This window comes from Ursus americanus, chromosome 2, assembly GCF_024610735.1.
Source record: "Ursus americanus isolate L20-20 chromosome 2, mUrsAme1.1.p, whole genome shotgun sequence".
Lineage (NCBI taxonomy): Eukaryota > Metazoa > Chordata > Mammalia > Carnivora > Ursidae > Ursus > Ursus americanus.
In genome coordinates, this window is record NC_142128.1 from 9,868,688 (window position 1) to 9,894,564 (window position 25,877).

Below are 25,877 nucleotides of genomic sequence, written 5' to 3' on the forward strand. Positions count from 1 at the left end.
GGAACCCAAGGTAAAGATGCTGGTACAGAGGTTGCAAGTTTTGGGACCGTACTTGAAGCAGCAAGGATCCCTGCTCTGTCCAATACGGAGGCCACTAGCCACTGATGGCTATTTAAATTATAAAACAAAATAAGACTTAAAATTCAGCTCCTCAGTAGCCCTAGCCACATTTCAGATGTTCAACTGCCCCATGTAGCTAGTGGCTACTATATCGAACAGCGTCCAGTATGGAACAATCTCCGTCGCCACAGAAAGTTCTACGGGATGGCATTGCCCAGACCGAGGTGACCGTTCTAAGAATGAAGGCTGATCTTAGGTCCCCTCTTGCCCGTAAGATTTCAGAGGCTCTCGCTTCCTAAAAGTAAAAGCATACAAAGGACGTAGAGAGCCGAGAGGGCACAGAGATGGTCCTAAACTGGGAAACCCTGAAAATGCCTCAGAGGAGTCCAGATCTTCCCAGGCTAGAGAAAGGCCAAGAACTTTGAACTCATTGGCTGATGGTGGAGGGGCGGCTGCCAGCGCTTTCCTTTGATTGGGTACTTTCTCATAGCAGAAAGCCAATCATCGAGGGCGGTGGGGGCGGGGCCAGGCTCGCCGTACAGCCCCGCCCCGAGTTCCGGCGCCGTGAGCACCGCCGGCCTGGTCAGATTGGCAGTGAGTTCTGACCCCCTACCCCGTTAGATCCCTGTAGTGCTAGAATCCCGCTCACCGTGTTGGGGGTGGGGGGCAGGTCCCTCCCGCCGCGGGGAGCATCTCTCCCCCCAGATCTGAAGCCCACGTGTCCAGTCTCTCCCTCTGTGTGGTGTCATGGCCTATGAAATGGCCTGGCGAGTGGGGGAGGGGGGGCGGGTAGGAATGGGAGAGATTGCAGTGGGCCTCGAGATACCCAGGCTGTGTCCCCACAGGAGGATGGCTCAAGAGGAGGGCGGGAGTCTGTCCGAGGCGCGGGCCCGGGTGGGGGCCTTACACGGCATCACCAACCTGGGCCACAAGCTGCACTTCTATAAGCGCTGGGCTCCAGACTATGACCAGGTACGCTGGCCAGGCTCTTCACCTGCACCTCTCTTGCTCGCTCAGCCTCAACTTTCCTATCTGTAAAGTGGGAATAGTTAGCCTCGCATCCCCCCAGCATGGCTTGTGAGAATGAGGTGAGCCCCTGCAGTCCTGCCCCCTTCAAGGGCTCACCCCTGCCCTCCGGCCAGCCCCATGGCTCCACATTGGCAGCCCCTAGAAATCAGGAACCAAGACCTCCCCACCCTGGAACTGCAACGCAGGCAGACGGGCTACCTGGAGGAGGTGCCACTTGAGGGGTCACTATGGACTAAGGGAGAGAGCGCTGCCTTGGCCGGCAAAGCAGTTCCCAGCAGTGGGCCGGGCACTGACTCTAATCCTGGCCCCTTGGCAGAGGAAAGCATCTCGTGCTGGAGTCCCTGCAGGGCTGGAGCCCGGGTGAGCCCAGCACATGCATGCGTGCACACACACACACACACACATACACACAGTTCTGCACGGAGGTCCCCTAAGCAGTGGGGCACTGGGTGCCGGTCGGCTCAGCACTCTGTCCCCAGGACGTGGCCGCCCTGCAATACCGTGCCCCGCGCCTCGCAGTGGACTGCCTTACCCAAGCCCTTCCATGCCCACCTCATGCCGCCCTGATCCTGGATGTGGCCTGTGGCACCGGCCTGGTGGCTGCCGAGGTAAGGCCTCCCCGGATCCCCTGCCCTCTCTTCAACCCCCCACTTGTTCAAATTTCCTTTCACCCCCGGCCCCAAAACCCTGCCTCCCCCCTCAGACTCACTGGTCCCAAACACTTGGACTGCATTTACTGCGGGGCCCACTGCCCTCCCCAGGTGCAGGGACCCAGCTGGGAGATAGCAGGTGGGAACTGTGACTGAGCCCCCCCCCCCCCAATGTCAGCTGCAGGCTCGGGGCTTCCTCCAGCTGCACGGAGTAGACGGGAGCCCAGAGATGTTGGAACAAGCCCGAGCCCGTGGCCTCTACCAGCACCTCAGCCTCTGCATCCTGGGCCAGGAGCCTCTGCCCAGTTCTGAAGGTACTTCCCCTCCCACCCAGACACCTTGACAGCAGCCCTTTCTCCTGCCCAGCCTCCATCCCCCTCGCTGAACCCTCCACAAGCTCCCCCCCACACTGAGTCCCACCAAAGCCTCACTGAGGCCCTTTCTGAGCCCCTGTGAGCCCCTCTGTCTGAGCCCTCCACCCTATGATCTGACGTCAGCCCAGGATGGAGCCATACCTGCCGTATCCCCCTGCCACAAGTGGCAGGCCTGGTCCCTCCCGATGGGTATCACGAGGCCACGACAAAGACAAACCCCCACAGCGCATCTCCACATTCTGCATAGGGACCTTCGATGCAGTGCTGATAGTGGGTGCCCTCAGTGACGGCCAGGTGCCCTGCAGTGCCATAGGCGAGCTTCTGCGAGTCACCAAGCCAGGTGAGGAGCTGCCTGTCCAACCCGAGGCGCACACCTTCCCCCTCTCCACACGCACAGACACCAGCCTCGGAACCTCTCGGGCCAGGCAAGGGTAGGGTGCAGCCTGGGGTCACACAGCCTAGCCTCACATCCCAGCCACCAGTGGCCACCAGCAACAGACCCAGGCAAACAGGCAGGGCAGACAGGTAGCCAGCTGGCCTCTTATCCATCGGACAGCTCCGCTCTCCTCTCTGGCTCTCTCCTCGTCTCCAAGCAGTGGCAGATGCCGGAGATCCCTGCCCCCATGGGATTGCGGTGGGCACTTTTTGTAAACTCCGCACGTGGGTTGTTGACGTGCGGCTGATGACTGCGTTCTCTGCGCTCCGACCGTGTGCCTTTGCTCGCACTGGGCTCTGCTCTGGGGAGCAGGTGCATGCCCTGCCCTCTGGGCTTCCATCCTCAACCCCAGGCAGGGGCGGGGGGAACAGGCCAGCCCACAGGTGGGCCCACGCTCTGAGAAGTCAGAGGAGAGCGGCACTTCCGTGGGCTGGGATGGGGAGTGAGGGCAGCACCCACAGGAAGGCGGCCGAAGGCAGAAATAGGAGGTCAGGAAGACGGCTGCAGGAAGCCATCCGGAATGGCGGAGCGGGAGGGTGGTGAGCCACTGACTTGGCTGTGGGATGGGATCAGGAAGCCCCAGAGGTGCCCCGGTTGCAGCAAGACTTCATCTTCTCCCTGCCCCCCTCACCCGCACTGGGCCCAGCAGGGCCCGTGGCTAAGCCCGGGCAGGTCTGGGCAGGCTTTGGCCCCAGGGAATTGTGGAGGCTGACAGAAGCAGGGTCTTGAGTGGGGTCAGAGAGAGAGGTAGTGACTGGGCTCGAGAGAACAGGAGGCTCGCATCAGAGCCAGCCCAGCCCATGCTTGTCAGGCCCCTCAGGAGTCAGAGCCCTGTGTTTCTGCCCACATGGTACAGGCTCCCCTGCTTTGGAGCCTTTCCTCTCATGGAGCCCCATCCATCCACCCCTTCCTCCAGGAAGCCCTCCAGACACCATCTCTCCTACATGTATCTGAGCCCATACTGGGCATGCTGTAGGTGCCTGGAGAAGACCCGAAGCATAGGTCATTCATTCATTCAGCCAGCGCTTAAGGACTGTGCAGTCCTTCCTTTGACTCCGGGGAATCAGCCCCACGCTATACTCTGGGAAAACAGGCTCAGAGCGGTGAGGGGACTTGCACGAGGTCCAAAGTGCTTCCTTCCCGTGCCTCCAGACACAGTCTCCGGCAGAGGGGCTGGGTGAGCAGTGAAGACGGAGCCCCCCTGCCCAAGGGATTAAGCCAAGAATTCCCAGGGTAAAGGACGCTTGGGAAGGGTGCGTAGGAGGCTGTCAGGCTGAGGGAGGAGAAGGGTATTCCTTGGGGCAGGAACGGTGAGCACCAAAGCCATGGAGGTGAGGAAAGCCTGGCCCGGGACAAGCTGGGAGGATATATGCCGTTGAGGACAAGAGCGGAAAGGGACAACCTTCCTGGGAAGGGGTGGGCCTGGAGACTGGATCCTTGGCTCCTGCCCCTCCCCTACTCACCTTCCCCCGTCCCACCCTCCCCAGGGGGGCTGGTGTGTCTGACCACCAGGACCAACCCATCCAACCTGCACTACAAGGAGGCCCTAGAGGCCACGCTCGAGGGGCTGGAGCGGGCCGGGGCGTGGCAACGTCTCGTGGCCTGGCCGGTGGACCGGTGGGAACTGGCCACCTCCGAGCTTGAGGTGGGGCCTGGAACTTCTGACAATGATGGCTTCATCTCCGGCATCGTCTACCTGTACCGAAAGCAGGAGCTGGCCCAGTCTTCAGACCCCACTGACCTCTGACCCTCCACGTGACCTCAGCCCGGCCCGTCTTTGGGCCTCCTCGGCTTCATCTGTAAAATGGGGGCCCCTGCATCAGCCTTGTCCATCAGGGAGTTCTGCCTATTAAATGAGTCCCAGAAAGGGTCGCAGGACTCTGGCTCTGATTCCCCCAGAAAAGTGACATCTGTCCCCGAGAAGGACAGAAGTGAGAAAAGATGGAACAGAGAGGGCTCCCACCCCAGACCATCCCTGAGCCAGGCAAGACAGAGCCGCAGATGTGACGTTGTGACACCTCCCGTGGTGGCAGGCCCTCTCACCCTAACTGGAGGACCGGAATCCTGTGCTTGTGCCTCTGGCCTTAACCAAATACTTTCACGTGACCAGGATCCTCATTTCTTTTTTTTTTTTTTTTTTTAAGATTTTATTTATTTATTTGACAGAGATAGAGACAGCCAGCGAGAGAGGGAACACAAGCAGGGGGAGTGGGAGAGGAAGAAGCAGGCTCCCAGCGGAGGAGCCTGATGTGGGGCTCGATCCCATAACACCGGGATCACACCCTGAGCCGAAGGCAGACGCTTAACCGCTATGCCACCCAGGCGCCCCCCCTTTTTTTTTTTTTTTAAGATTTTATTTAAGGATCCTCATTTCTAAACAGAGTCAGAAAGCCCGGCTCCAGGTGTATCTTGGAGGCTCTTTAAGAAGGAGCCTTGGAGCCCCGGGCCTTCAGGACAAAGAATTCAGAGGTCTGGAGAAAGGGAAAAGGACATTCCAGGTCCACAGCAGGGACGGCCTGGTCTAAGGCCAGGACATGGGACCTGGAGGGTAAGCGGACCAGCCTGGCTTCCCAGACAAAGCTGGGACAGAGAGAGGGAGAGGGCACATGGCCCACTCCCCAGGGCTGAGTGTTCTCGCCTGGCCACCCTCCTGGGGTCCCCAACCCTTCACCACGGTCCTGGGCACACAGCGTGTTTCCTGTGGATGGCTTTACCTTCTAATAAATGAAGGGCTTTGAGTAAGGTGATTCCAAAGGTGAAGGCTAGCTCTGATTTGTCACCATTCCTCAAAACCAGTTTTTTTTTTAAGTGTTTTTGTCCCGGCCACATCACAGTGGTCCTGCTCCCCGCCGACCCCGTGCCCAGGCTTCCAGCCCTGCCCTGCCCACTTTCACGGCTGAAATCAAACGATCCGGTCTTCCTGTGCACAGGTCCCATTTATTGTAGAAAATAATAGTAATTACCATGATAAACAGATCTCCTTAAGTTACAAAACAGAAACCAGAGGAGGCAGGGAAAAGGCCCAGGACTTCCCTGGGAGTGAAGGCCAGAGAGAGACCACTCCCCCCAGCTGTCCCCAGGATGTCCAAGTGACCTTGGGAGGGGTGGCGGATGTCGCAAGTCACAAGAGTCCCGGGGTCCTTCTGCCAAGGCTGTTGAGGCAGAGCCCTGAGGCTGCAGGGTGGGGGCAGGAAGGGGTGCAGGCTGCCTGGGCAGCTTTCGTGGCCTCCTCCCCACCACTACCCAAACCAGTTTGTAGCACCTTCACCCCTCCCCTCTAAACCCGTCTGTCAACTGTGTCAACTCTGGCTCCACAGTCAGGTGCGTGAGCGAGGCCCCAGCCTGGCCAACACAGGAATGGGCAGGGCACCCACTCGGAGTCAGAGCGCAAGCAAATTCAGGGCTGAGCTGTCCTGACCAGCAGGAACCAGCTTCCCCCCTCCCCCGGCACACCCAGTTACTTCCGCCCGTCCCCTGTATCCGCGGGCCCTTCAGCAAAGGGAGGCACAGGATTCTTTTTCCATCCATCCTTGCTGGTGTAGAGGGGGGCCCTCGAGTGAGTGTCCAAGGGGGCCAGAAGGGGCCGAGGGCTGCCGGTCAATGGCCTGGCTCAGTCCCCGTTTGCCCGGCTCGGGGCAGCCTGCGGCCCGTGGCAGGGCCATCCTGGGCCCACAGGCTGCGCCTTCGGTCCAGGGAGAGACAAAGCCAGCGGGACAGAGCTGCGTAGCGGCACCTTACACGTAGTTGCTGGCTGGGGCGGAGCGAGCGGCCGAGTACTTGGCCGAGTAGGGCTTGTCGGTGCGGGGTGGGCAGTTGCAGCAGAGAAGGGCCCCCCCGAGCAGCAGCAGGCCCGAGGCGGCCCAGCCGATGTAGAGAGAGGCGCCCATCTCCCGCTTCTGGCCGGAGGCCACCAGCGGGTTGTAGAAGTCCCGGATGATGGTGTTGGCCGTCCAGGACGCCGGCACCATGACCAGCAGGCCGGCCAGCAGGAACACCACGCCCGCCACAATCATGGTCTTGGCCTTGGCGCTCTCGTCCTCCACGCAGTTGGTGCACTTGCCACCCACCACCGACAGCAGCACGCCCAGCACGGCCACGATGATGCAGATGACCATGAGGGCCCGGGCCGCCTGCAGGTCCTGCGGCAGGGCCAGCAGCGAGTCGTACACCTTGCACTGCATCTGGCCAGTGCTCTGCACCACGCAGTTCATCCACAGGCCCTCCCAGATGGTCTGCGACGTGACGATGTTGCTGCCGATGAAGGCCGTCACGCGCCACATGGGCAGCGCGCAGCTCAGGATGGCGCCCAGCCAGCCCAGCACGGCCAGCGCGATCCCCATCACCTGCAGCCCCATGGAGGCCATGGCTCGGTGTCTGCGGGGGTCTAGGACCTGGACAGCTGTGGGGGTCCGGCCCCGGGGGCTGGAGGAATCCAAGCACGGAGGGCAGACACTCGGCGTCCACGGGGAAGACTTTCACTTGGAGTGCAGAGGCGTCAGCTCAGCTCCCCCCGTCTCCAGAGTCAGAAGCCCAAACCCAGCGCGTGTGCCCGACCAGTTCCTTTCAGCCACTGGTTCTGGCGCTTAGACCTGAGTGGTTATATGGCTCTGCGGTGGGGGCGGGAGCAGAGGGAGGGGTTTCATTCCCCGGGGCCTGCCCCCTGACCAGTTTCTCTGGATTCCTGAACCCGGGCCAACAAAGGCACTTCAAGGCCTCAACCCTGGGCCCCTGAGTCAGGATCCCGGAGAGCCAGTCTCGGGGGAAACTGCCCTCTCCCCCCGCCCCCGGGGCCCATTGCTGAGGTCAGCCTGGAGACAGACACTGAGTCACAGCTCCCAGGCACCTGGACGCATGGGGCAGCCAGCCCCAGCCAGGGTTGGGTCCTGAAGTCCAGGATCCCCACACCTCAGGGCTCCCTCATTCCAGGCTTGGGTGGGCAGACAGGGTGGCGACCGTCAGGAAGAGGGTCTGAGGATCAAGTCCCGGGCTAGTCAAAGAGTGGCCCCACCTGATTACTGTATTTGCATCCTTATCGCCGTCCCCTCTGGCCCCATCACTCCTGTTGTGATTCTCACCTTCCGGGCACTTACTGCCCGAGCCATTTCGGTGTGGGCTTGATGAGGGCAGTTTGGGGAACGAGGAGCTGGGGGGCCAGGACTCTTGGGTCTGTCACCTGCTCTCCCCTCCCTTCCTGCCACCAGGCTTCCCAGCCCCGCCAGAGGAGGAGGTCTTTGGGCTGAAGAGAGAGAAGGAAGCCTGTCCCCCGCCCGACCAAGGGAGTTTTGGCCAGATTCCCCCCGGGGTTGAGGCCGCTTGGCCAGAACTGAGTGGGGGAGGTCATGGAGAGCGAGCTGTGGGCCAGGCCCTGGGAGCACAAAAGGCTGTTTACTCTGGGAAGACACACAGAGCGGTGGTCAGATAAAGCCAGGATGGGGCAAAGTCCCACGAGACCTGGAAGGGGAAGAACAGACTGGGTGGAGGTGGGGCGCTGGGGAGGGGGCTTGGGAGGGAAGGGGGGCCCCACAGCCCCACTCCTGGGAGAGGGGGGGCTGTAGTCTCAGGTTATGTGCAGAGGTCACTGAGGGCAGGAATCACCACGAATGGGGCCCCTGGGAGTTGTGCAAGGCGGCAGGTCTGGGCGAAGGAGGACATTTGGGGAGAAGCAACATGGAGGGCAAAGGTACTGGAGCTTGGGGAAATGCAGCTAGTTCTAGGAACCCGGAGGAATCCAGTCTGACCGGACCCTGGGGTTGTGGGGGAGGGGCCAGGAGAGAAAGGGCCAGAAACTTCTGCCCTAAATATCGCCAGGCCCCGGGATGAGCAAGGGCATTGGATGCCCCACAGAGAAGGGTCCACGCACCTTAGAAAGATGTCTGTGGAAACGGAATGGAGGCGGAAGACAGCAGGGCAGGGTTTGCAGGGGTCTTTATGGGGGGGAGTGGTTGGGCCTCACTCATCCCGGCTAGACCAAGGGAACCCCTCACCCGCCACGTGGTCACCACCAACATGGCTCCAATGCACCCCTAAGCTCGCAGGACTGTCCAGCACCACGCCTGGCAGCCTGGGGTGGCCGCGTGTCCTCGGGAGAATCAGCGAGCGTGTGTGATTTAGAGTGATTTAGGCTGGAGTCATCTGTGAGCCCGGGGCACACGGGAAGCCTTTGAGATCCCATGTGGATGGCCTGATAAATGCCAGGGCTGGCTGGGACAATCTAGCGTGATGGGGAAGTTGAGGTCTTGCGTTGTGGTTGGCGGTACACACAGCTGGTCCCTCTATGAGGCTGGGGGCTCCCGGAGGACAGAAGCAGGGGTGCTCAGTGAATGCTCGAGGCACTCAGTAAGGCAGAAGGCATTCTCCTGGTTCCAAATGCCCTCCCCCACCCTCCCCTAGACTCCCCCCCCCCCAGGCACACACACCAACACAAACAGGGATGGTTTCTGCCTGGACCACACCTCCCAGGTTTTCCTTACAAGGCTCAGAGGAACAGCACATGCGGAGGCCTGCGGGCTGAACAACAGAGATAAGTACCTTTCGAGATTGACAATAAGTGCTTTCCTGTGATGACCTCATCACAGCCTCCCTGAAAGTAAGTAGGGCAGGGACTCATTCAGCCTTTGTACAGATGGGTAAGCTGAGGCCCAGAGAAGGCCGAGGGCTTGTCCGGGATGGGATGGGCACTCCATCATCAGAGCTTCCTTACTCAGGTGCCCCTCACCCGCAGTCCCAGCCCTTCAATAAGCTTTCTGAGTCCAGAAGTAGATTGGCCAGATGGCCGGACCAGCCCCCCCCCCCCCCCCCCGTGCCGCCCCACCCCTGCCAACTTCCTGCCCTTGTTTTCTTGGAACACAGCCAACTGGCACCTGGAGAAATAGGAGTGGGGGAGGGGGGACACACGGGCCCTAGAACTTTCCACCTGTGGCCCAAAGAAGTGACTAAGAAGCTGTCCTTCCCTGCCCAGTTCAGCCAAGCACATCAGAGGCGGGGGAGGAGCTGAGCATAGGGGAAGGGCAGGTACAGGGGGGCACCCAGGGGCAGGGCAGGCCCAGAGCAGGGGAGGTCTACGGGGAGCCCGGATGGGCCTGTGGACCCAGATGTGCAGATAGAACAGGAGGTTCCCTGGGACCCTGAGCAGCTCTGCACATGAGTGGAGCTGGAGAAATATTTGTGGAGGCTTGACTTATGCTGGAGGCCCTGGAAAGTCACACTCACCTGCTGCAGGAAAAACACCGGCAGAGACCAGCCACTTTCCCCGCGTGAGCTCTGGCTCTGGCTCCCAGAGCCTGCCACTCCTGACAGCTTGGACAATGCTCTTCTGTGACATATAATGGATCTGCCGTCCATCGTCTTTGCTTCTGCAGTGAGAAGGGCATGGTTGGCACTTACTTCATTTTCTTTCTCCCAGTGGCCACTGTCTAATTTTATGCCAATAGAATTATATCATACATGCCGGGTTTTTCAAGGACAGCCCTCTCACCAGATCAGTTCACCCAACCTTGCCCACCCCAAAAGCATCTTGCCAGCCATGTGACCTTGGAGAGGCCAGTTTCCCTCTCAGCCTCAACTTCCCTCTTTGTCAAATGAGGACATTCGCCCTCCTCCCCTAGCGAAGATGGCTGTCAAGTGAAAGGAGGATGTGAAAATGCCTTGTCAGCCAAAGAGCAGTGCCAATGAGGACGAAGGAGCCACCCCTCAGCTCTGGTCCTGCTCACACCAGGTGGAAGCTGGGACTTCTTAGACTCCTCGTCTCCAGAGACCGGGATCACAAGTCCCCCCCTCCACCCCCACATACCTCGTGCCCTGTGTCTGCTCCCCCCGGCATCCCTAGGAAAAGGATAGCTACAATCTCCCACCCAAACCTAGTCATTCTGCTGCCTTCTGAGCCTGGAGCCTATGCCTTCTAGGCACTTTGTCCGGCCCACTGGACCCCTACCAGAACCTACCAGAACAGTCAGAAGAATCTCCTTGGGCCAAACAGACTGGGTCCCGGGACCTTTCCTCCTCATTTCCTGGGAACAAGAACACTAACACCAGGTGAGCTGAAGTCAGCTCAAAATTATCCCCCCCAACACCCCAAACATAACATTTGGATCCTTATAAAACCAAGCAGATTTTTTTGAAGACAAACGGGAAACAGCCTCACTCTCAGCTCAAAAATTAGTCTAGCTGAAAGTTGGTCCCAAACTAGTTATTTCTGGGGCACCTGGGTGGCTCAGTTGGTGAAGCGTCTGCCTTCGGCTCAGGTCATGATCCCCCCAAGGGTCCTGGGATTGAGTCCCACATCGGGCTCCCTGCTCAGCGGGGAGTCTGCTTCTGCCTCTGCTCCCCCCCCGCCCCCGCTCATGCTCTCTCTCTCTCTCTGTCAAATAAATAAGTAAAATATTTTTTTAAAAAACCCAACTCTTTTTTTTTTAATGATTTTATTTATTTATTTATTTATTTATTTATTTATTTATTTATTTATTTGACAGAGATAGAGACAGCCAGCGAGAGAGGGAACACAAGCAGGGGGAGTGGGAGAGGAAGAAGCAGGCCCATAGCATAGGAGCCTGATGTGGGGCTCAATCCCATAACGCCGGGATCACGCCCTGAGCCGAAGGCAGACGCTTAACCGCTGTGTCACCCAGGCACCCCTTTTAATGATTTTTTTATTATATTATGTTAGTCACCATACAGTACGTCCCCGGTTTCCGATGTAAGGCTCGATGATTCATTAGTTGTGTATAACACCCAGTGCACCATGCAACACGTGCCCTCCTTACTACCCATCACTGAAAAAAACCCAACTCTTTATTTCTGCAGAAGTTCACAAACTTCTCGGCCTACAGCCACGAGTTAAGATTCTGTTCTTTTTTTTTAACCGGAGACAACACCGTGAAGTTCTAAGACGTTTAAATTTCAGTGAATAATCTGCCAAGGCATGTCACAGTCCTCGGCAGGTACACACATTGTGTCACCAGGACCACCTCAGAGCCATCTCCCTGAATTGTTCTAGGGCAGGATGTCTGGGAGGCTTCCAGCGATAGGCGGTCACCTCCAGACCCAGGCCGGTGTGGACCAGCCGCCTCCTGTGTGGCTCTGGCAGCGACCGGGATTTCCCTGGGGTGGAGCCTCCGGAGCTGGGAAGGCTGGGCCCTGGGGGTTGGCGCTCTCAGAATCTGGGGCCCCTTTGCAGCCCTCCTCTAAAATAACCCCAGGCCTCCCTGGGTCGAGTTCCAGCTCTGCCACTACCAGTTCCGTGACATTGGGCAACAGAACTGAACTCTCTCAACTGACTTCCTCATCTGGGTGAGGAGGATGACGAGGCCTCCTTCCCAGGCGCTGGGAGGCTCAGTGAGAACATGGAGTTTAGGGCCCAGGAGCTCGGCCCACTCGGCCCCATTGAGATTCTTCTGGCTGCCCTGACAGGGATCTGGTGGCCCAGAGGACAGGCCCGAGAAAGCCACGGTTCCTGGGCTCAGAAGCTCAGGCCCTGCCCCAAGCTTAGTGGGTAGGTAGCCCTTGGCCTTCGGCCTGGCAGCCCACACCAGTGGCCATCCTCCCTGCTGGCTCAGGAAGGGGTAAGGACAGGCCTGGCTGTGCAGGAGGCCTGACCGCCCGGCCTGGCCAGACTGGCTGAGCCTGCGCTGCCCCCAGGCTGGGCCCCACGTGGGCTGAGGGAGAGGTGGGGGTGGAGGGTGGCAGTTCCAAGGAAGAGAAGCCAGGCCACACTGCTGTCTGCTGGCCACCCCCGGCAGAGGGACAGAGATGGGTTCGGAGAGAAGGAGGGGCTGGGGGAGGGGCTGGGGGGCCCCAGGGGCTGGGGGGCCCCCTGCATGTGCTTGGTTAGAGAGAGGGTCAGATGGGGCAAGGATTCTGTGAGGGGGAGACTTACAAAAAGGACGGGACTGAGTGAGTTTTTAATTGCTTCCCATTAAACTTGTGCCTTGGATTCCAGCTTTGGTCTGGCAGTTTCAAAAAGCCCTATATTTATGGGTGACTGTGGCCATCCTTACCATCCCACCCTGCTGTCCAGCCATTCACGGGTGGGCCACTGCCCTGCTTCTCAGAGAGGGCCATCCCGAGCCCCAGGCATGAGAGCTCCTTCACACCCGCTCCTGTGCCTGCCCCCTGCCCCCCCCCTCACTTCAGGGCAGCCCTGTCTCTGCTGGTTGTGTCTTCAATTTTCCAGAAGCGGTGGAAGGAGAGAATCTAAAGGTCAGGGGAGGGGTGCCTGGGTGGCTCAGTCATTAAGTGTCTGCCTTTGGCTCAGGGCGTGATCCCAGCGTTCTAGGATCGAGACCTGCATCCGGCTCCTCCGCTGGGAGCCTGCTTCTTCCTCTCCCACACCCCTTGCTTGTGTTGTCTCTCTCTCTGTCAAATAAATAATATCTTTAAAATAAATAAATAAATAAATAAATAAATAAATAAATAAATAAATAAAGTCCAGGGGATCCATGAGGACTCTAATCTGATGGAGGAGTCAATCTCACCCAGTCCCACCCCTCCCCAGCCAGGGAACCTGCTTCCACCAGACCCCTCCTGTCAATTGGTCAGCAAATAGGGCCAGGTACTGGGCTGAGGCCCTTAGTATTATGAGAAATCATTTTCTCTTACTACAAAACTATGTGGGGGTATCATCATCCCCATTGTAGTGATGGGAAAACTGAGGCTCTGAGAACTGATGTGACATTCAAGACCCTCAGAATAATGACAAGAGCAGGATTCACACCCAGCCCTGCCTGATTCCAGGGCTTGTCCTCGTCACCTACCCTCACTCCTGCTCTGGACAGGCCCAGGGCGGGACATGGAGCTCAGTGGGGAATCTGGCCGGCACCTGCCCTCAGGGCCCCCAGATTCGAATAGACAATTTCCTACACCAGAGAGGCCAGCTCTGTGTGAACTCTGCAAAGGAAAGAGCTAGCTCCACCCAGGGCCCAGGGCAGGCTTCCTAGAGGAGGTGGAAGAGAGAGTTCTCCAAAAAGGGAAATGTGGAGGGGCAGAATGGGGGAGGTTGGTTTGCGGGATCTGGAGCCAACAGACAATGGAGCTGGGCTGGAAAGCAAGCTGGGCCTATCACAGGAGGCCTCGAGTGCCCAGCCTAGGAGTCTAGGGGCACAGGGGAGCCACAGACAGGTTCTGAACAGAGAGGAGGGCTGCCCTGCTTTCAGTTAGACGAAGGAGCCCAGGGCAGGGGAAATGGGGTTTCATGGGGGCCAGGGTGGGGGGTCATCTTGGACCCAACCTGGGACCCCAGAGCAGCCCACTGGCCCTGGGCTGGGCCAGGTTGTGCCTCCAGTGGGCAGAGCCAGGGGCTGGGGTCTTCCCAACCTGCTTCCTCTCCACCCCGCTGGTGGGAGCCTCAGAAGAGCCCGGAACCCAGCACCCTTGCCCTCCAAGCAGCCAGGGCAGGGCATGTGCCTGCTGACAACAGAGTGGAGAAGCTGTTTCTGTTTCCATGACACACCGAGAGGGAGAGAGAAACCAGCAGGCTGACCCGGGGACTCCCAGGCTGGCAGCCAGTGAGTCAGCAGTGACAGACCAGGAACAAAACTTATCCAAAGTCTAGGGATCCTAAGTGGCATCACCCCAACCCCAGGTGACTCAGAGATCACATTACCCTTCCCTCCCGCTGCAGAGGCCCCCAGGCCTGGCTTCTGAGCCTCTGGCCCGGATGGGGTGGACCCCACCCCCAGATCCTGACCCCTCGCCTCCTCAGTCCCCGTCAGTCCACCTGCTAGATCTTCCTGGTCCTCCTGCCAGGTGCACCCATTGACCCAGCCCGGCCAGCAGCCCTCACTCCCCGTGACTCCCGGCTCCGGAGGGGTCTAGCTCCAAGAAAGGACACCCATCAGCTGGGGAGCGGGAGGTGGGGCTGAGCCCGGAGCAGCCACATGTGTGGGAGAACTTTTTTCTTTCTCAATGTTCTTTTTATGGCAGGGCTTAACCTACTGGTTTGAACTTTTGACATGTGCCCGAGTACCCACCTGCAGCACTCAGTCACGCCCTCCCTCCCTCCCCCTGCTTCTCTCCAGCAGGGCTGGGGGAGCCTCAGATGCCCAGGGGGCTGGCCGGCCACCACCAGCTTGGTGTCACCACCCTCACTCCATGGCTCTCCCCTCCTCGCAGCCCTGGCCTCACCACCCAGGCAGTGGGAAGCGCCCTGCACACACCTGGGCTTGCAGCCAGGCTCCTGAGTTTCAAGTTTCGAGTTTCACTTCTTTTCTTTCAATCACCTTATTCCAGCCTTTAGCATCTCAGCCGGCTGGCAGGAAATCCAACCTCGCTCCTTCCTGCAGTTCCTTCTTTACCCAGGGATCCTCTCAGTCCCAGGACACCCACGAGTCGCTCCTTGTCCCATCAGCCATTGCCAGGTCCTGGCTGCCATGGAAACCTCTGGGCTCCAGGCCCAGGGGCCCCTCCAGGGCCTGGGACTCAGTGCCCTCCCAGCTACACAAAAGAATCAGAAATCATCGACCAGGAACCATACAGCCATCACCTAAAAGGTATCCCCTTCTGTTCCTGGGAATAGCACGGGTGGGCACATAGTAGGAGCACATAGTAGGAGGCCTCCCTGTCACGGCACCCTCTCAAGTGGCCCATAGCCCCCAAAGTCATGGCGTCCCATGGAGGCACCTCTTCTGCATCCTTTCGGTCTGTCTCCACTCCAGAACACCAAATCCTGGCTCTTCTTGACCATGGCCTCTACCTTGCGGTCAAGCTCAGGGAGAGTGTCTGCCTCAGCCCTGCCTCTCTTCCCAGCCCCACCCTCCCCGCACACACACATCAGCTATTGTCTCCCCAGCCTCCTCACCGGCCTCTCTCGGCCTCACCCTCCACACCAAGGGCACAGTGACCTTGCAACACACACTAGCCTTCTGCCGCAGAAGCCTGCCCCGGTGCCCCAGGTGAGCAAGATGACATCCACCCCCAGGAGCGGACCCTAAAGTCTACACTAGTTCCAGCCCAGCCTTTCTCTCCTGCCACATATCCCAATGTCCTGATGTCCTGGCCAGCCACCGCATCTGCCAGCTACTTGTCCCTTATCACCATGCTCTGAGCACACCGTGTCCTTCTCAAGCCTCCCACCTTTGCACAGACCGAGGCCTCCACCCGAGAAGCACACTCATCATTTTGCCAACACAGCAAAGCCCATCCCATCCTTCCAACCCCAGCTCTCAGGCTGCTTAGGGATGGCCCGTGGGCTCACCCACATGCTTGTGGTCTCCCCCATCAGAGCACCTGCCACACTGCACATGGATGTGGCTTCTGCTGCTCCCCCCTCCCCCAGGCCGGGAGTTCCTCGAGGGCGGGACGACCACTTCTGACTCTCTGACTCTCCCAAGAGGAGCTGCCGTGTGTCTGAACAGGCTTCAATGACTAGTTCCTGAATTCTCAGTATCACTGGACACGAGTGAAGAAAAGAAGGCAGATATTAATAGAAATAAATGATTGGCCACCTAAAGGGAGGAAAAGAGACAAATCCCCCGGGGCAGAAAAGTTCCAAAAAAATGAGTGTAAAGGCTGTACCGTCATTAAGGGCAAGCGTAACCCCCTCCCCTCAAGTGTGGGCTGCAGTCACTTCCTTCCAAAGAGGACGGTATGGGAAGGGGGAGAAAAGAATAAATTTATGGTAGAGGAGCCTGACAAAACACTGCCTCAGCCGGGTGATCAAGGTCAACATCAACAGCCATAAACCATGTTGGTTGTATCTATCCTGGATGTATGTGAAAAAACAGCACTTTCTGGGGCGCTTGGGTGGCTCAGTGGGTTAAGCCTCTGCCTTGGCTCAGGTCATGATCCCAGGGTCCTGAGATCGAGTCCCACATAGGGCTCCCTGTTCCGGGGGGCAGGCTGCTTCTCCCTCTCCCTCTGCCTGCCGCTCCCTCTGCTTGTGCTCTCTCTCTCTCTAGCTCTATCTCTCTGTCAAATAAATAAATAAAATCTTAAAAAAAAAAATAGCACTGGGGCGCCTGGATGGCACAGCGGTTAAGCGTCTGCCTTTGGCTCAGGGCGTGATCCCGGCGTTATGGGATCGAGCCCCACATCAGGCTCCTGCGCTAGGAGCCTGCTTCTTCCTCTCCCACTCCCCCTGCTTGTGTTCCCTCTCTCACTGGCTGTCTCTATCTCTGTCGAATAAATAAATAAAATCTTTTAAAAAAAATAGCACTTTCCCTCTGTGATCTTGCTTCCCCCCACAATAATCCCAGTCTAATCATGAGTAAACATCAGAGAAATCCCAATAGAGGGGCATGATACAAAATACCTGATGGTCAGGACCCCTCACAACTGGCAAGGTCACTGCAAACAAGGGGAGTCTGAGAAAGTGTTGCAGCCAAGAGAAGCCTAAGGAGGCATGATGACCAGAGGTAATGTGTCCTGGATGGATCCTGTGGGAGAAAGAGGCCCTTAGGTAAAAACTGGAAATCAAAATAAAGTATGGGCCTTAGTTAATAATAATGTATCAATATTGGCTCATTAATTGAAACAAATATGCCATGCTAATGCAAGATGTTAATAAACTGGAAAACTGAAATTTAAATAAAAATGTAATTTCAAAAGCAATACTGGGTGTGGGGATTATATGGGAACTCTCTGTACCATTTTCTCAATTTTTCTGTAAATCTAAAACTGTTCAGAAAAATAAAGTCTATTTTGGGGCACCTGGTGTGCTCAGTCAGTGGAGCATGCGACTCTTGATTTCAGGGCCGTGAGTTCAAGCCCCAGGTTGGTCTGGGGCCTACGGAAAAAATAAATAAAAATAAAGTCTATTAAAAAAAAAAAAGTAAGAAAGCAAGCAAGCTAGCTAGCTGAGCCCAAGCCCCACCTCCTCCAGGGAGCCTTCCTGGTTCCTGCTCGGGCAGTGAAGAGGCATTGAGATTGCCAGCGGGCAGGACTCAGCGCTCAGTTCTGCTCATGTTCCAGAACCTCTCTGATGGGGAACGTCATGTTTTAGGAGATGTGTGCTGAACTACGCGCAGCCAACTGTCACGGTGTATTCACGGAACTCCCAGAGGGGTCCGAAACAAAATGTATGTGTGTAGGGAGGGGAGAGAATGAGCAAATGGAGCCAAAAACTAGCAACTGGTGAACCTGGGTGCACAGTGAGTGCTCATTGCACTCTTCTTGCACTTTTCTGTAGGTTTTCAATTTTTCAAAATAAAAAGTTAAGAGAAAAATTCAGGGACCCATTAGGAGGGTGGGTAGGAGGCACCCACCTTCCAGGTCGGGGAACCATGGGTGCAAAGGTGGTGAGGCACAGGGGCGGGGTGGGGGGGGGGGAAGCAGAGGCCTGGAAGGCAGGAGGGGCAGAGAGGAGGGGAAGATAGGCAGGTGGGGGAGGTGAGGGCCTGGTGGTGGGTGAGAGGGGGATTGGAGGTTGGGGGGACGCTGAGATATAGTCAGCAGGCAGGCAGGACAGGACAGGAGCTCCTCAGGCCTGGCCCTGCATCCTGTAAGCCAGGGCCCCAGAACTGCCCAAGGGTTGGATCACATGGATACTGTCCACCCCCTCCCCAAAATACACCTACAAGGGCTCTCCTGGCTCCCCTGTCCCCAGCCCCATGGCCACCCATGCCTTGATTCCCCGGCCTCTCCCTAGCTCCTGCCCCCCCCCCCCCGGGTTCCCCTGCTGATGGGGAAGAGGCCCCCCTGCCCTACCTAACTCCACAGCCTCAGGTCTCCCTTTGGGATGAGTCTGGTACCAGAGCAACCCTCCCAAGCTCTTTCTGTTCTCTGTGCTCTGGCCAGGCTGGGGAGCTCAGACCTCGCTGCCTTGGAGGCAAGGCCAGTAACGCTAATAGTAACACCCCGAATGTTCATAGCACTACTATCCCAATAGCCAAAACATGGAGGCGACCCAAGTGGCCAGCAGTGGATGAACACATCAACAAAGCATGCTATGTCCCTACACTGCACTTTTTTTTTTTAAGATTTACTTATTGGGGAGCCTGGGTGGCTCAGTCAATTAAGCATCTGCCTTCGGCTCAGGTCATGATCTCAGGGTCCTGGGATTGAGCCCCACATCGGTCTCCCTGCTCAGCGGAGAGTCTGCTGCTCACTCTCCTTCTGCCCCTCCCCCCGCTTGGTCTCCCCCCACCCGGTCGAATAAATAAATACATAAAATCTTTAAAAATAATAATAATAAAGCTGCTTCAAAAACAATAAGAATTAGCACTTCCCCAATGCCCATCGGGTGCCAGGCAGGCCGGACACAGCTGCTGTTAAAACTCAGGAAACTCCGATCTGGTAATATGGGTACCTTCCACCAATGAAAAAACCGAAGCTTGGAGCATTGCAATGACTCTGCCAGGGACACATAGCTCGTGGACACAGAACCTGAACCCAGAACTGACCAAAACCAAAGCCGGAGTGTGTAACCACAACCACAAGCGTGAGGTCTCCTCAAGCTGGTTTCCAAGACGTTACTGAGCCCCCAGCTCGCTGGAGCCGGGGAGAAAGTCAGAACCCCAGGCGCCCTGCCGTCAAGGGCTGCAAGTGGGCTGCAGACACACAGGAGCGGGTCAGGCCTGCCCGAGACGGTGCGGGGCTGGGGTGAAGGGTGCGGGAATGCCACAGGGCACTGGAAATTCAGGGTGCCTCTCCACACCCCGCCCACAACCCCCTGCCCGGAATGCTCTGGATGCCCAGCAAGGAGATAGAGCCCCTGGCAGTGGCGCTGCATTTCCGGGGACAAGCACTGGCCGTCCACCTTCCCGCCAGGGTTGGGCCAGGCCTGGGTCTGGGGCTGCCTTCCCAGGAGTCGCCCCCATGTGTTTGCTTGTGGGAACTGCAGCCTCCGAGGGGGCACCGCGTCCAAGAAGCAGTTTGGAAAATCGCTCCTGAGAGCTGGCAGGTGGAGTGCAGGTGGAGTGCAAGGCAGCGGCTGTGGCTGGCAGGGGTGCGATGGGCCGCCAAAAGTGCCCCCAGCGGGGTTCAGCTAAGGGAGGGCGTGCAGTGCAAATCGTGAGGTGGGGTTTACAGATTTTTCATCTGTAAAACAAAAGCTGACCAGTGCCGTGTGTCAGGGTCCGGCTGGGCAGGCGTGAAGTGGGCGCCCTTGGGTATCTCAGAGGACCAGCAAGTGTGGCTGAGGCCCTGAAGCAGAGGGCAGGGAGGGGACTACCCAGGGCAGAACGGTGAGGTCCACAGGAAGGGGGCAGCGCACACCTGATGGGGTGGCCCCGAAGCAGAGGAGGAGCCCCAGGGGAGGCAGATGGTCGGGAGGGGTGGACCTGGGAACTGAGCTTGGGCGTGAGGGGGAGAACTGCTGTCCTTCCACAGAGGGGCCAGAAGGAGGGGAGGAAGAGGCACGTGTGCCTCTATGAGAAGGGGAGGGGGGCAGGAGCTATCCAGGAGCCCCTGAGGTGATGGGGACTCCAAAGTCATGGCCCCTGCTGTCCCCTCCCTGGCCCCATCACCCCCTCAGCCACGGCCAGGCCACCTGGCCCTGGGAAGGTGGTGAAACCTTGGCCCACTTGTCCGTGGACTGGAGAGGAAGCCCGGCCAAGGACCAACTGGCGTCTCTGAGACCCTGCCTTCAGCCCCTTCCCCTCTCTTGATACCAGCCCCTCCCCAAGCCTCTGCCCTTGATACCACCTGCAGCCTCCCTGGGCCCCTGGGGAGGAAGAGATAAGGCACCGAGTAGGAGGCTCCGTGGAGGGAGGGGAAAGCCCCGAGGGAGGGGCTCAGGCTAGTGCTGGAAGGGCTGGGTCTCATCCGGCAGCGCCCTATGGCACAGCTTCTAGGCAGCCCCCAGGCTCGGTTTCAGCAGGCCCCATTGAAAAACGGAAGAAGCCTGGGCAGGGCAGGGCCTCTTTATGGCTTTTGGTGAAACCTGGCCCTGCGGACAGGGAAGAAGTTTCCCTGAGCAGGTGGAGAGGGAGGAGTGACTCATTCCTCCCTCCCAGGCTCTGCGACACCGCAGAGCCTAGGAATTACCCAAAAGCAGCCAACCAGGTCGGTCCGAGAGAAAACAGCTCCAACCCCACCCTGGCCACTCTCACCTCCCACTTCCCACCACCCACAGGAAAGGACAGACCACACCTGGAACAGTGGATTCCCTGGATGAGAAACACACACCCACTCACATAAGAACAAACCCACGCAGACACACGCACATACACACACACAAGTAAACAGCCACCACCCAGACACTCACAGGCGCGCACATCCATGAGGCCCTGGGCGCCCACCCAGGAGCCCACCATCGCTGGCTCACAGCACAGCACCCAGTAAGTAAAGACCTGCTCGGAGACACAGCAAGACCTGGGCGGGGCCCACGGGTGGCCCCAGAACCACCTCTCAGTGGGCCAGTCGAAGAGGCTCCAAGGAAGGAGACGGCAGGAGACAAAGCAGCCCAGGTGGAGGGGATGCCGAATCGGGGTGGTCACAGCTGAGGAAGACACAGATTGGGTTTTAGAAGACTGGGTCAGACACTTTCTATTTATTTATTTAATTTTTTTTATTATATTATGTTAGTCACCATACAGTACATCCCTGGTTTCCGATGTAAAGTTCGATGATTCATTAGTTGCGTATAACACCCAGTGCACCATGCAATACGTGCCCTCCTTACTACCCATCACCGGTCTATCCCATTCCCCCACCCCCTCCCCTCTGAGGCCCTCAGTTTGTTTCTCAGAGTCCATAGTCTCTCACGCTTCATTCCCCTTTCTCATTATGCCCCTTTCTTTATCCCTTTCTTCCCCTACCGATCTTCCTAGTTCTTATGTTCCATAGATGAGAGAAATCATATGATAGTTGTCTTTCTCTGCTTGACTTATTTCACTTAGCATTATCTCCTCCAGTGCCGTCCATGTTGCTGCAAATGTTGAGAATTCGTTCTTTCTGATAGCTGAGTAATATTCCATTGTATATATGGACCACAACTTCTTAATCCAGTCATCTGTTGAAGGGCATCTCGGCTCCTTCCACGATTTAGCTATTGTGGACATTGCTGCTATGAACATTGGGGTGCATATGGCCCTTCTCTTCACTCCGTCTGTATCTTTGGGGTAAACACCCAGTAGTGCAATGGCTGGATCATAGGGTAGCTCAATTTTTAACATTTTAAGGGACCTCCACACTGTTTTCCAGAGTGGCTGTACCAACTTGCATTCCCACCAACAATGTAGGAGGGATCCCCTCTCTCCACATCCTCTCCAACAATTGTTGTTTCTTGCCTTGTCTATTTTTGCCATTCTAACTGGTGTAAGGTGGTATCTCAGTGTGGTTTTGATTTGAATTTCCCTGATGGCTAATGATTTTGAACATTTTTCCATGTGTCTGTTAGCCATTTGTATGTCTTCATTGGAAAAGTGTCTGTTCATATCTTCTGCCCATTTTTTGATTTGTTTCTCGCGTATTGAGTTTGAGAAGTTCTTTGTAGATCTTGGATACCAGTCTTTTATCTGTAGTGTCATTTGCAAATATCTTCTCCCATTCCATGGGCTGCCTCTTAGTTTTTTTGACTGTTTCCTTGGCTGTGCAGAAGCTTTTTTATCTTGATGAAGTCCCATAAGCTCATTTTATCTTTTGTTTCTCTTGCCTTTGGAGATGTGTCATGAAAAAGGTTGCTTTGGCCGATGTCATAAAGGTTGCTGCCTATGTTCTCCTCTAGGATTTTGATGGATTCCTGTCTCACATCGAGGTCTTTCATCCGTTTGGAGTTTATTTTTGTGTATGGTGTGAGAGAGTGGTCAAGTTTCATTCTTTTGCATGTAGCTGTCCAATTTTCCCAGCACCATTTATTGAAGAGACTGTCTTTTTTCCACCGGATGTTTTTTCCTGATTTATCAAAGATTAGTTGCCCAGAGAGCCGAGGGTCCATTTCTGGGTTCTCTCTTCTGTTCCACTGGTCTATGTGTCTGTTTTTGTGCCAGTACCATACTGTCTTTGTGATCACAGCTTTGTAGTACAGCTCGAAATCCGGCATTGTGACGCCCCCAGCTTTGTTTTTCCTTTTCAACAGTTCCTTGGAGATTCGGGGCCTTTTCTGGTTCCGTACAAATTTAAGGACTATTTGTTCCAGTTCTTTGAAATATGTCCTCGGTATTTTGATTGGGATGGCATTGAAAGTGTAGATTGCTCTGGGTAGCATGGACATTTTAACTATGTTAATTCTACCGATCCATGAGCATGGAATATTTTTCCATCTTTTTATGTCTTCCTCAATGTCTTTCTTTTTTTTTTTTTAATGATTTTTTATTATATTATGTTAGTCACCATACAGTACATCCCCGGTTTTCGATGTAAGGCTTGATGATTCATTAGTTGTGTATAACACCCAGTGCACCATGCAATATGTGCCCTCCTTACTACCCATCACCTCCTCAATGTCTTTCAAGAGTGATTTATAGTTTCTAGAATATAGATCCTTTATGTCTCCAGTTAAGTTAATTCCAAGGTAACGTATGGTTTTTGGTGCTATTGTAAATGGGACAGATTCCCTAATTTCTCTTTCTTCAGTCTCGTTATTCGTGTATAGAAATGCAATTGATTTCTGAGTATTGATTTTGTATCCCGCCACATTCCTGAATTGCTCTATAACTTCTAATAGTTTGGGAGTGGATTCTTTTGGGTTTTCCATATAGAGTATCATGTCATCTGCGAAGAGAGACATTTTGACTTCTTCTCTGCCGATTTGGATACCTTTGATCCCTTTTTGTTGTCTGATTGCTGTTGCAAGGACTTCTAGTACTATGTTGAATAATAGTGGCGAGAGTGGGCATCCTTGTCGTGTTCCTGATCTTAAGGGAAAGGCTTCCAGCTTTTCCCCATTGAGAATAATATTTGCTGTAGGCTTTTCATAGATGGCTTTTATGAGATTGAGAAATGTACCCTCTATTCCTACACTCTGAAGGGTTTTAATCAGGAAAGGATGCTGTATTTTGTCAAATGCTTTTTCTGCATCAATTGAGAGGATCATATGGTTCCGGAGTCTGATGTATCACGCTGATCGATTTGCGAATGTTGAACCACGCTTGCGTCCCAGGTATGAATCCCACTTGGTCATGATGGATAATCCTTTTAATGTACTGTTGGATTCTATTAGCAAGGATCTTGTTGAGGATTTTGGCGTCCATATTCATTAGGGAAATCGGTCTGTAATTCTCCTTTTTGATGGGGTCTTTGCCTGGTTTGGGGATCAAGGTAATATTGGCCTCATAGAATGAGTTTGGTAGCTTTCCTTCTGTTTCTATTTTTTGAAATAGCTTTAGGAGAATAGGTATTATTTCTTCTTTGAATGTTTGGTAGAATTCCCCAGGAAAACCGTCCGGGCCTGGAGTTTTGTTATTTGGAAGGTTGTTTATCACTGACTCAATCTCTTCATAATTAATTGGCCTGTTTAAGAAATCAATTTCTTCCCGTTTCAGTCTTGGTAGTTTATAGGTTTCTAGGAAGGCCTCCATCTCTTCCAGATTGCTTAGTTTTTTGGCATATAGCTATTGATAATAGTTTCTAATAATCCTTCCAATTTCATTGGTGTTGGTCATGACCTCTCCTTTTTAATTCATAATTTTAATAATTTGGGTCCTTTCTCTTTTCTTTTGGATGTCTTGCCAGTGGTCTGTCAATTTTATTGATTCTCTCAAAGAAGCAGCTTCTAGTCCTGTTGATTTGCTCTACTCTGCTTCTGGTTTCTAATTCATTGATTTCTGCTCTCATCTTGGTCAACTGCTTCCTCCTGAGTGGATTAGGCCTGTCCCTCTGTTGCTGTTCCAGCTTCTTGAGGTGAGAATATAAAAACTGCATTTTAGATTTTTCTATTCTTTTGAGTGAGGCTTGGATGGCTATGTATTTCCCCCTTAGGACTGCCTTTGCTGTATCCTATAGGTTTTGGACCGTTGTGTTTTCATTCTCGTTGGTCTCCATAAATTGTTTAAGTTGATTTTTGATTTCCTGATTTATCGAATCATTCCTGAGAAGGATGATTCTCAGTCTCCAAGTGTTTGATATTCTTACACATTTTTGCTTGTGGTTGAGCTCCAATTTCAGAGCGTTGTGGTCTGAGAATATGCAGGGGATAATTTCAATCTTTTGGTATCGGTTGAGACCTGTTTTGTGTCCCAGAACATGGTCTATTCTTGAGAATGTTCCATGGGCATTAGAATAGAATGAGTATTCTTTGGTTCTGGGGTGTAGTGTTCTATATATATCTATGAGGTCCAACTCGTCGAGTATGGCATTCAAAGCCTTTGATTCTTTGCTTAGTCTTTGCCAGGGTGTTCTATTTCTGATAGTGGAGTGTTGAGGTCTCCTACTATTAATGCATTTTTATCTATATGTCTCTTTATTGTGGTTAAGAGTTGGCTTGTGTATCTCGCTGCTCCCCTGTTAGGGGCATATATATTTATAATTGTCATATCCACATGTTGAATTCTTCCCTTAAGAATAATATAGTGCCCTTCTGCATCTCTAACTATAGTCTCTAATTTAAAATCCAATCAATCTGATATGAGAATTGCTACCCCAGCTTTCTTTTGAGGTCCATTTGTGTGAAAGATGGTACTCCAACCCCTTACTCTCAGTCTGAATGCATCTTTGGGTTCAAAATGAGTCTCTTGTAGACAGCAAATGGATGGGTCATTTCTTTTTATCCAATCTGCAACCCTGTGGCATTATGGGAGCATTTAAACCATTTACATTGACACTAAGAACTGAGAGATAGAATTTTAATAATTCCATGTTGCCAGTAAAGTCTTTGTTTGTATTGGCTGTGACTTTCTGTTCTGTATCACTCTTGGGGCCTTTTTACTTTTATAGAACCCCCCTTAATATCTCCTGTAGGGCTGGTTTCGTGGTTATGAAATTGGTTAATGACTGGCGATTCTGGAAGGTCTTTATTTCTCCATCAATTCTGAATGACCCCCTTGCTGGATAAAGGATCCTTGGCTGCATGTTTTTTCTCTGAAAGAGCTTTAAAAATGCCCCCCCCCAACCCTTTCTCTCATTCCAGGTCTGTGTAGACAGGTCTGACGTAATTCTGATGCCTTTGCCTTGGTACGTGAGAAATTTCTTTGCCCTGGCCGCTTTCAATACTGTATTCTTGGATCTAATATTTGCGAATTGCACTATGACGTGACGTGGCAAAGGTTTGTCATGGTTGAGCTTGGGAGGGGTCCTCTCTGCCTCTTGGACACCAATGTTTGTTTCCCTCGCTAGATTAGGGAAGTTTTCAGCTACAATTTGTTCAACTATCTTTTCTAGACCTCTGTTTTTCTCCACCCCCTCGGGGATGCCGATGATTCTGACATTGGATCGTTTCATTGAATCAGTAATCTCCCGTAACCTACATTCGTGGGTGTGGACTTTTTTTAAGACCAGCTTCTATTTTCGTTTTTTCCTCTA

The 25,877-nt window shown here is 54.7% G+C and overlaps 2 protein-coding genes across 3 annotated transcripts; one reads left to right on the forward strand and one right to left on the reverse strand.

Annotated features, from left to right (window-relative positions):
• Positions 1 to 578: 578 nt before the first annotated feature.
• METTL27 (methyltransferase like 27) lies at positions 579 to 4,418 on the forward strand. Of its 2 annotated transcripts, XM_045786187.2 has the most exons (6): positions 579 to 654; positions 906 to 1,032; positions 1,569 to 1,697; positions 1,918 to 2,053; positions 2,361 to 2,453; positions 4,037 to 4,418. In XM_045786187.2, exons 2-6 carry the CDS (start codon positions 910 to 912, stop codon positions 4,294 to 4,296), a joined length of 741 nt encoding a protein of 246 aa, XP_045642143.2. In that variant the 5' UTR covers positions 579 to 654; positions 906 to 909; the 3' UTR covers positions 4,297 to 4,418. The 2 variants fall into 2 exon arrangements, with proteins under 2 accessions (XP_045642143.2, XP_087724306.1); XM_087868180.1 differs by lacking the exon at positions 2,361 to 2,453.
• Positions 4,419 to 6,282: 1,864 nt separating this feature from the next.
• CLDN4 (claudin 4) lies at positions 6,283 to 8,005 on the reverse strand. The gene has a single exon (XM_045786186.2). It carries the CDS (start codon positions 6,911 to 6,913, stop codon positions 6,284 to 6,286), a length of 630 nt encoding a protein of 209 aa, XP_045642142.1. The 5' UTR covers positions 6,914 to 8,005; the 3' UTR covers position 6,283.
• Positions 8,006 to 25,877: the final 17,872 nt, after the last annotated feature.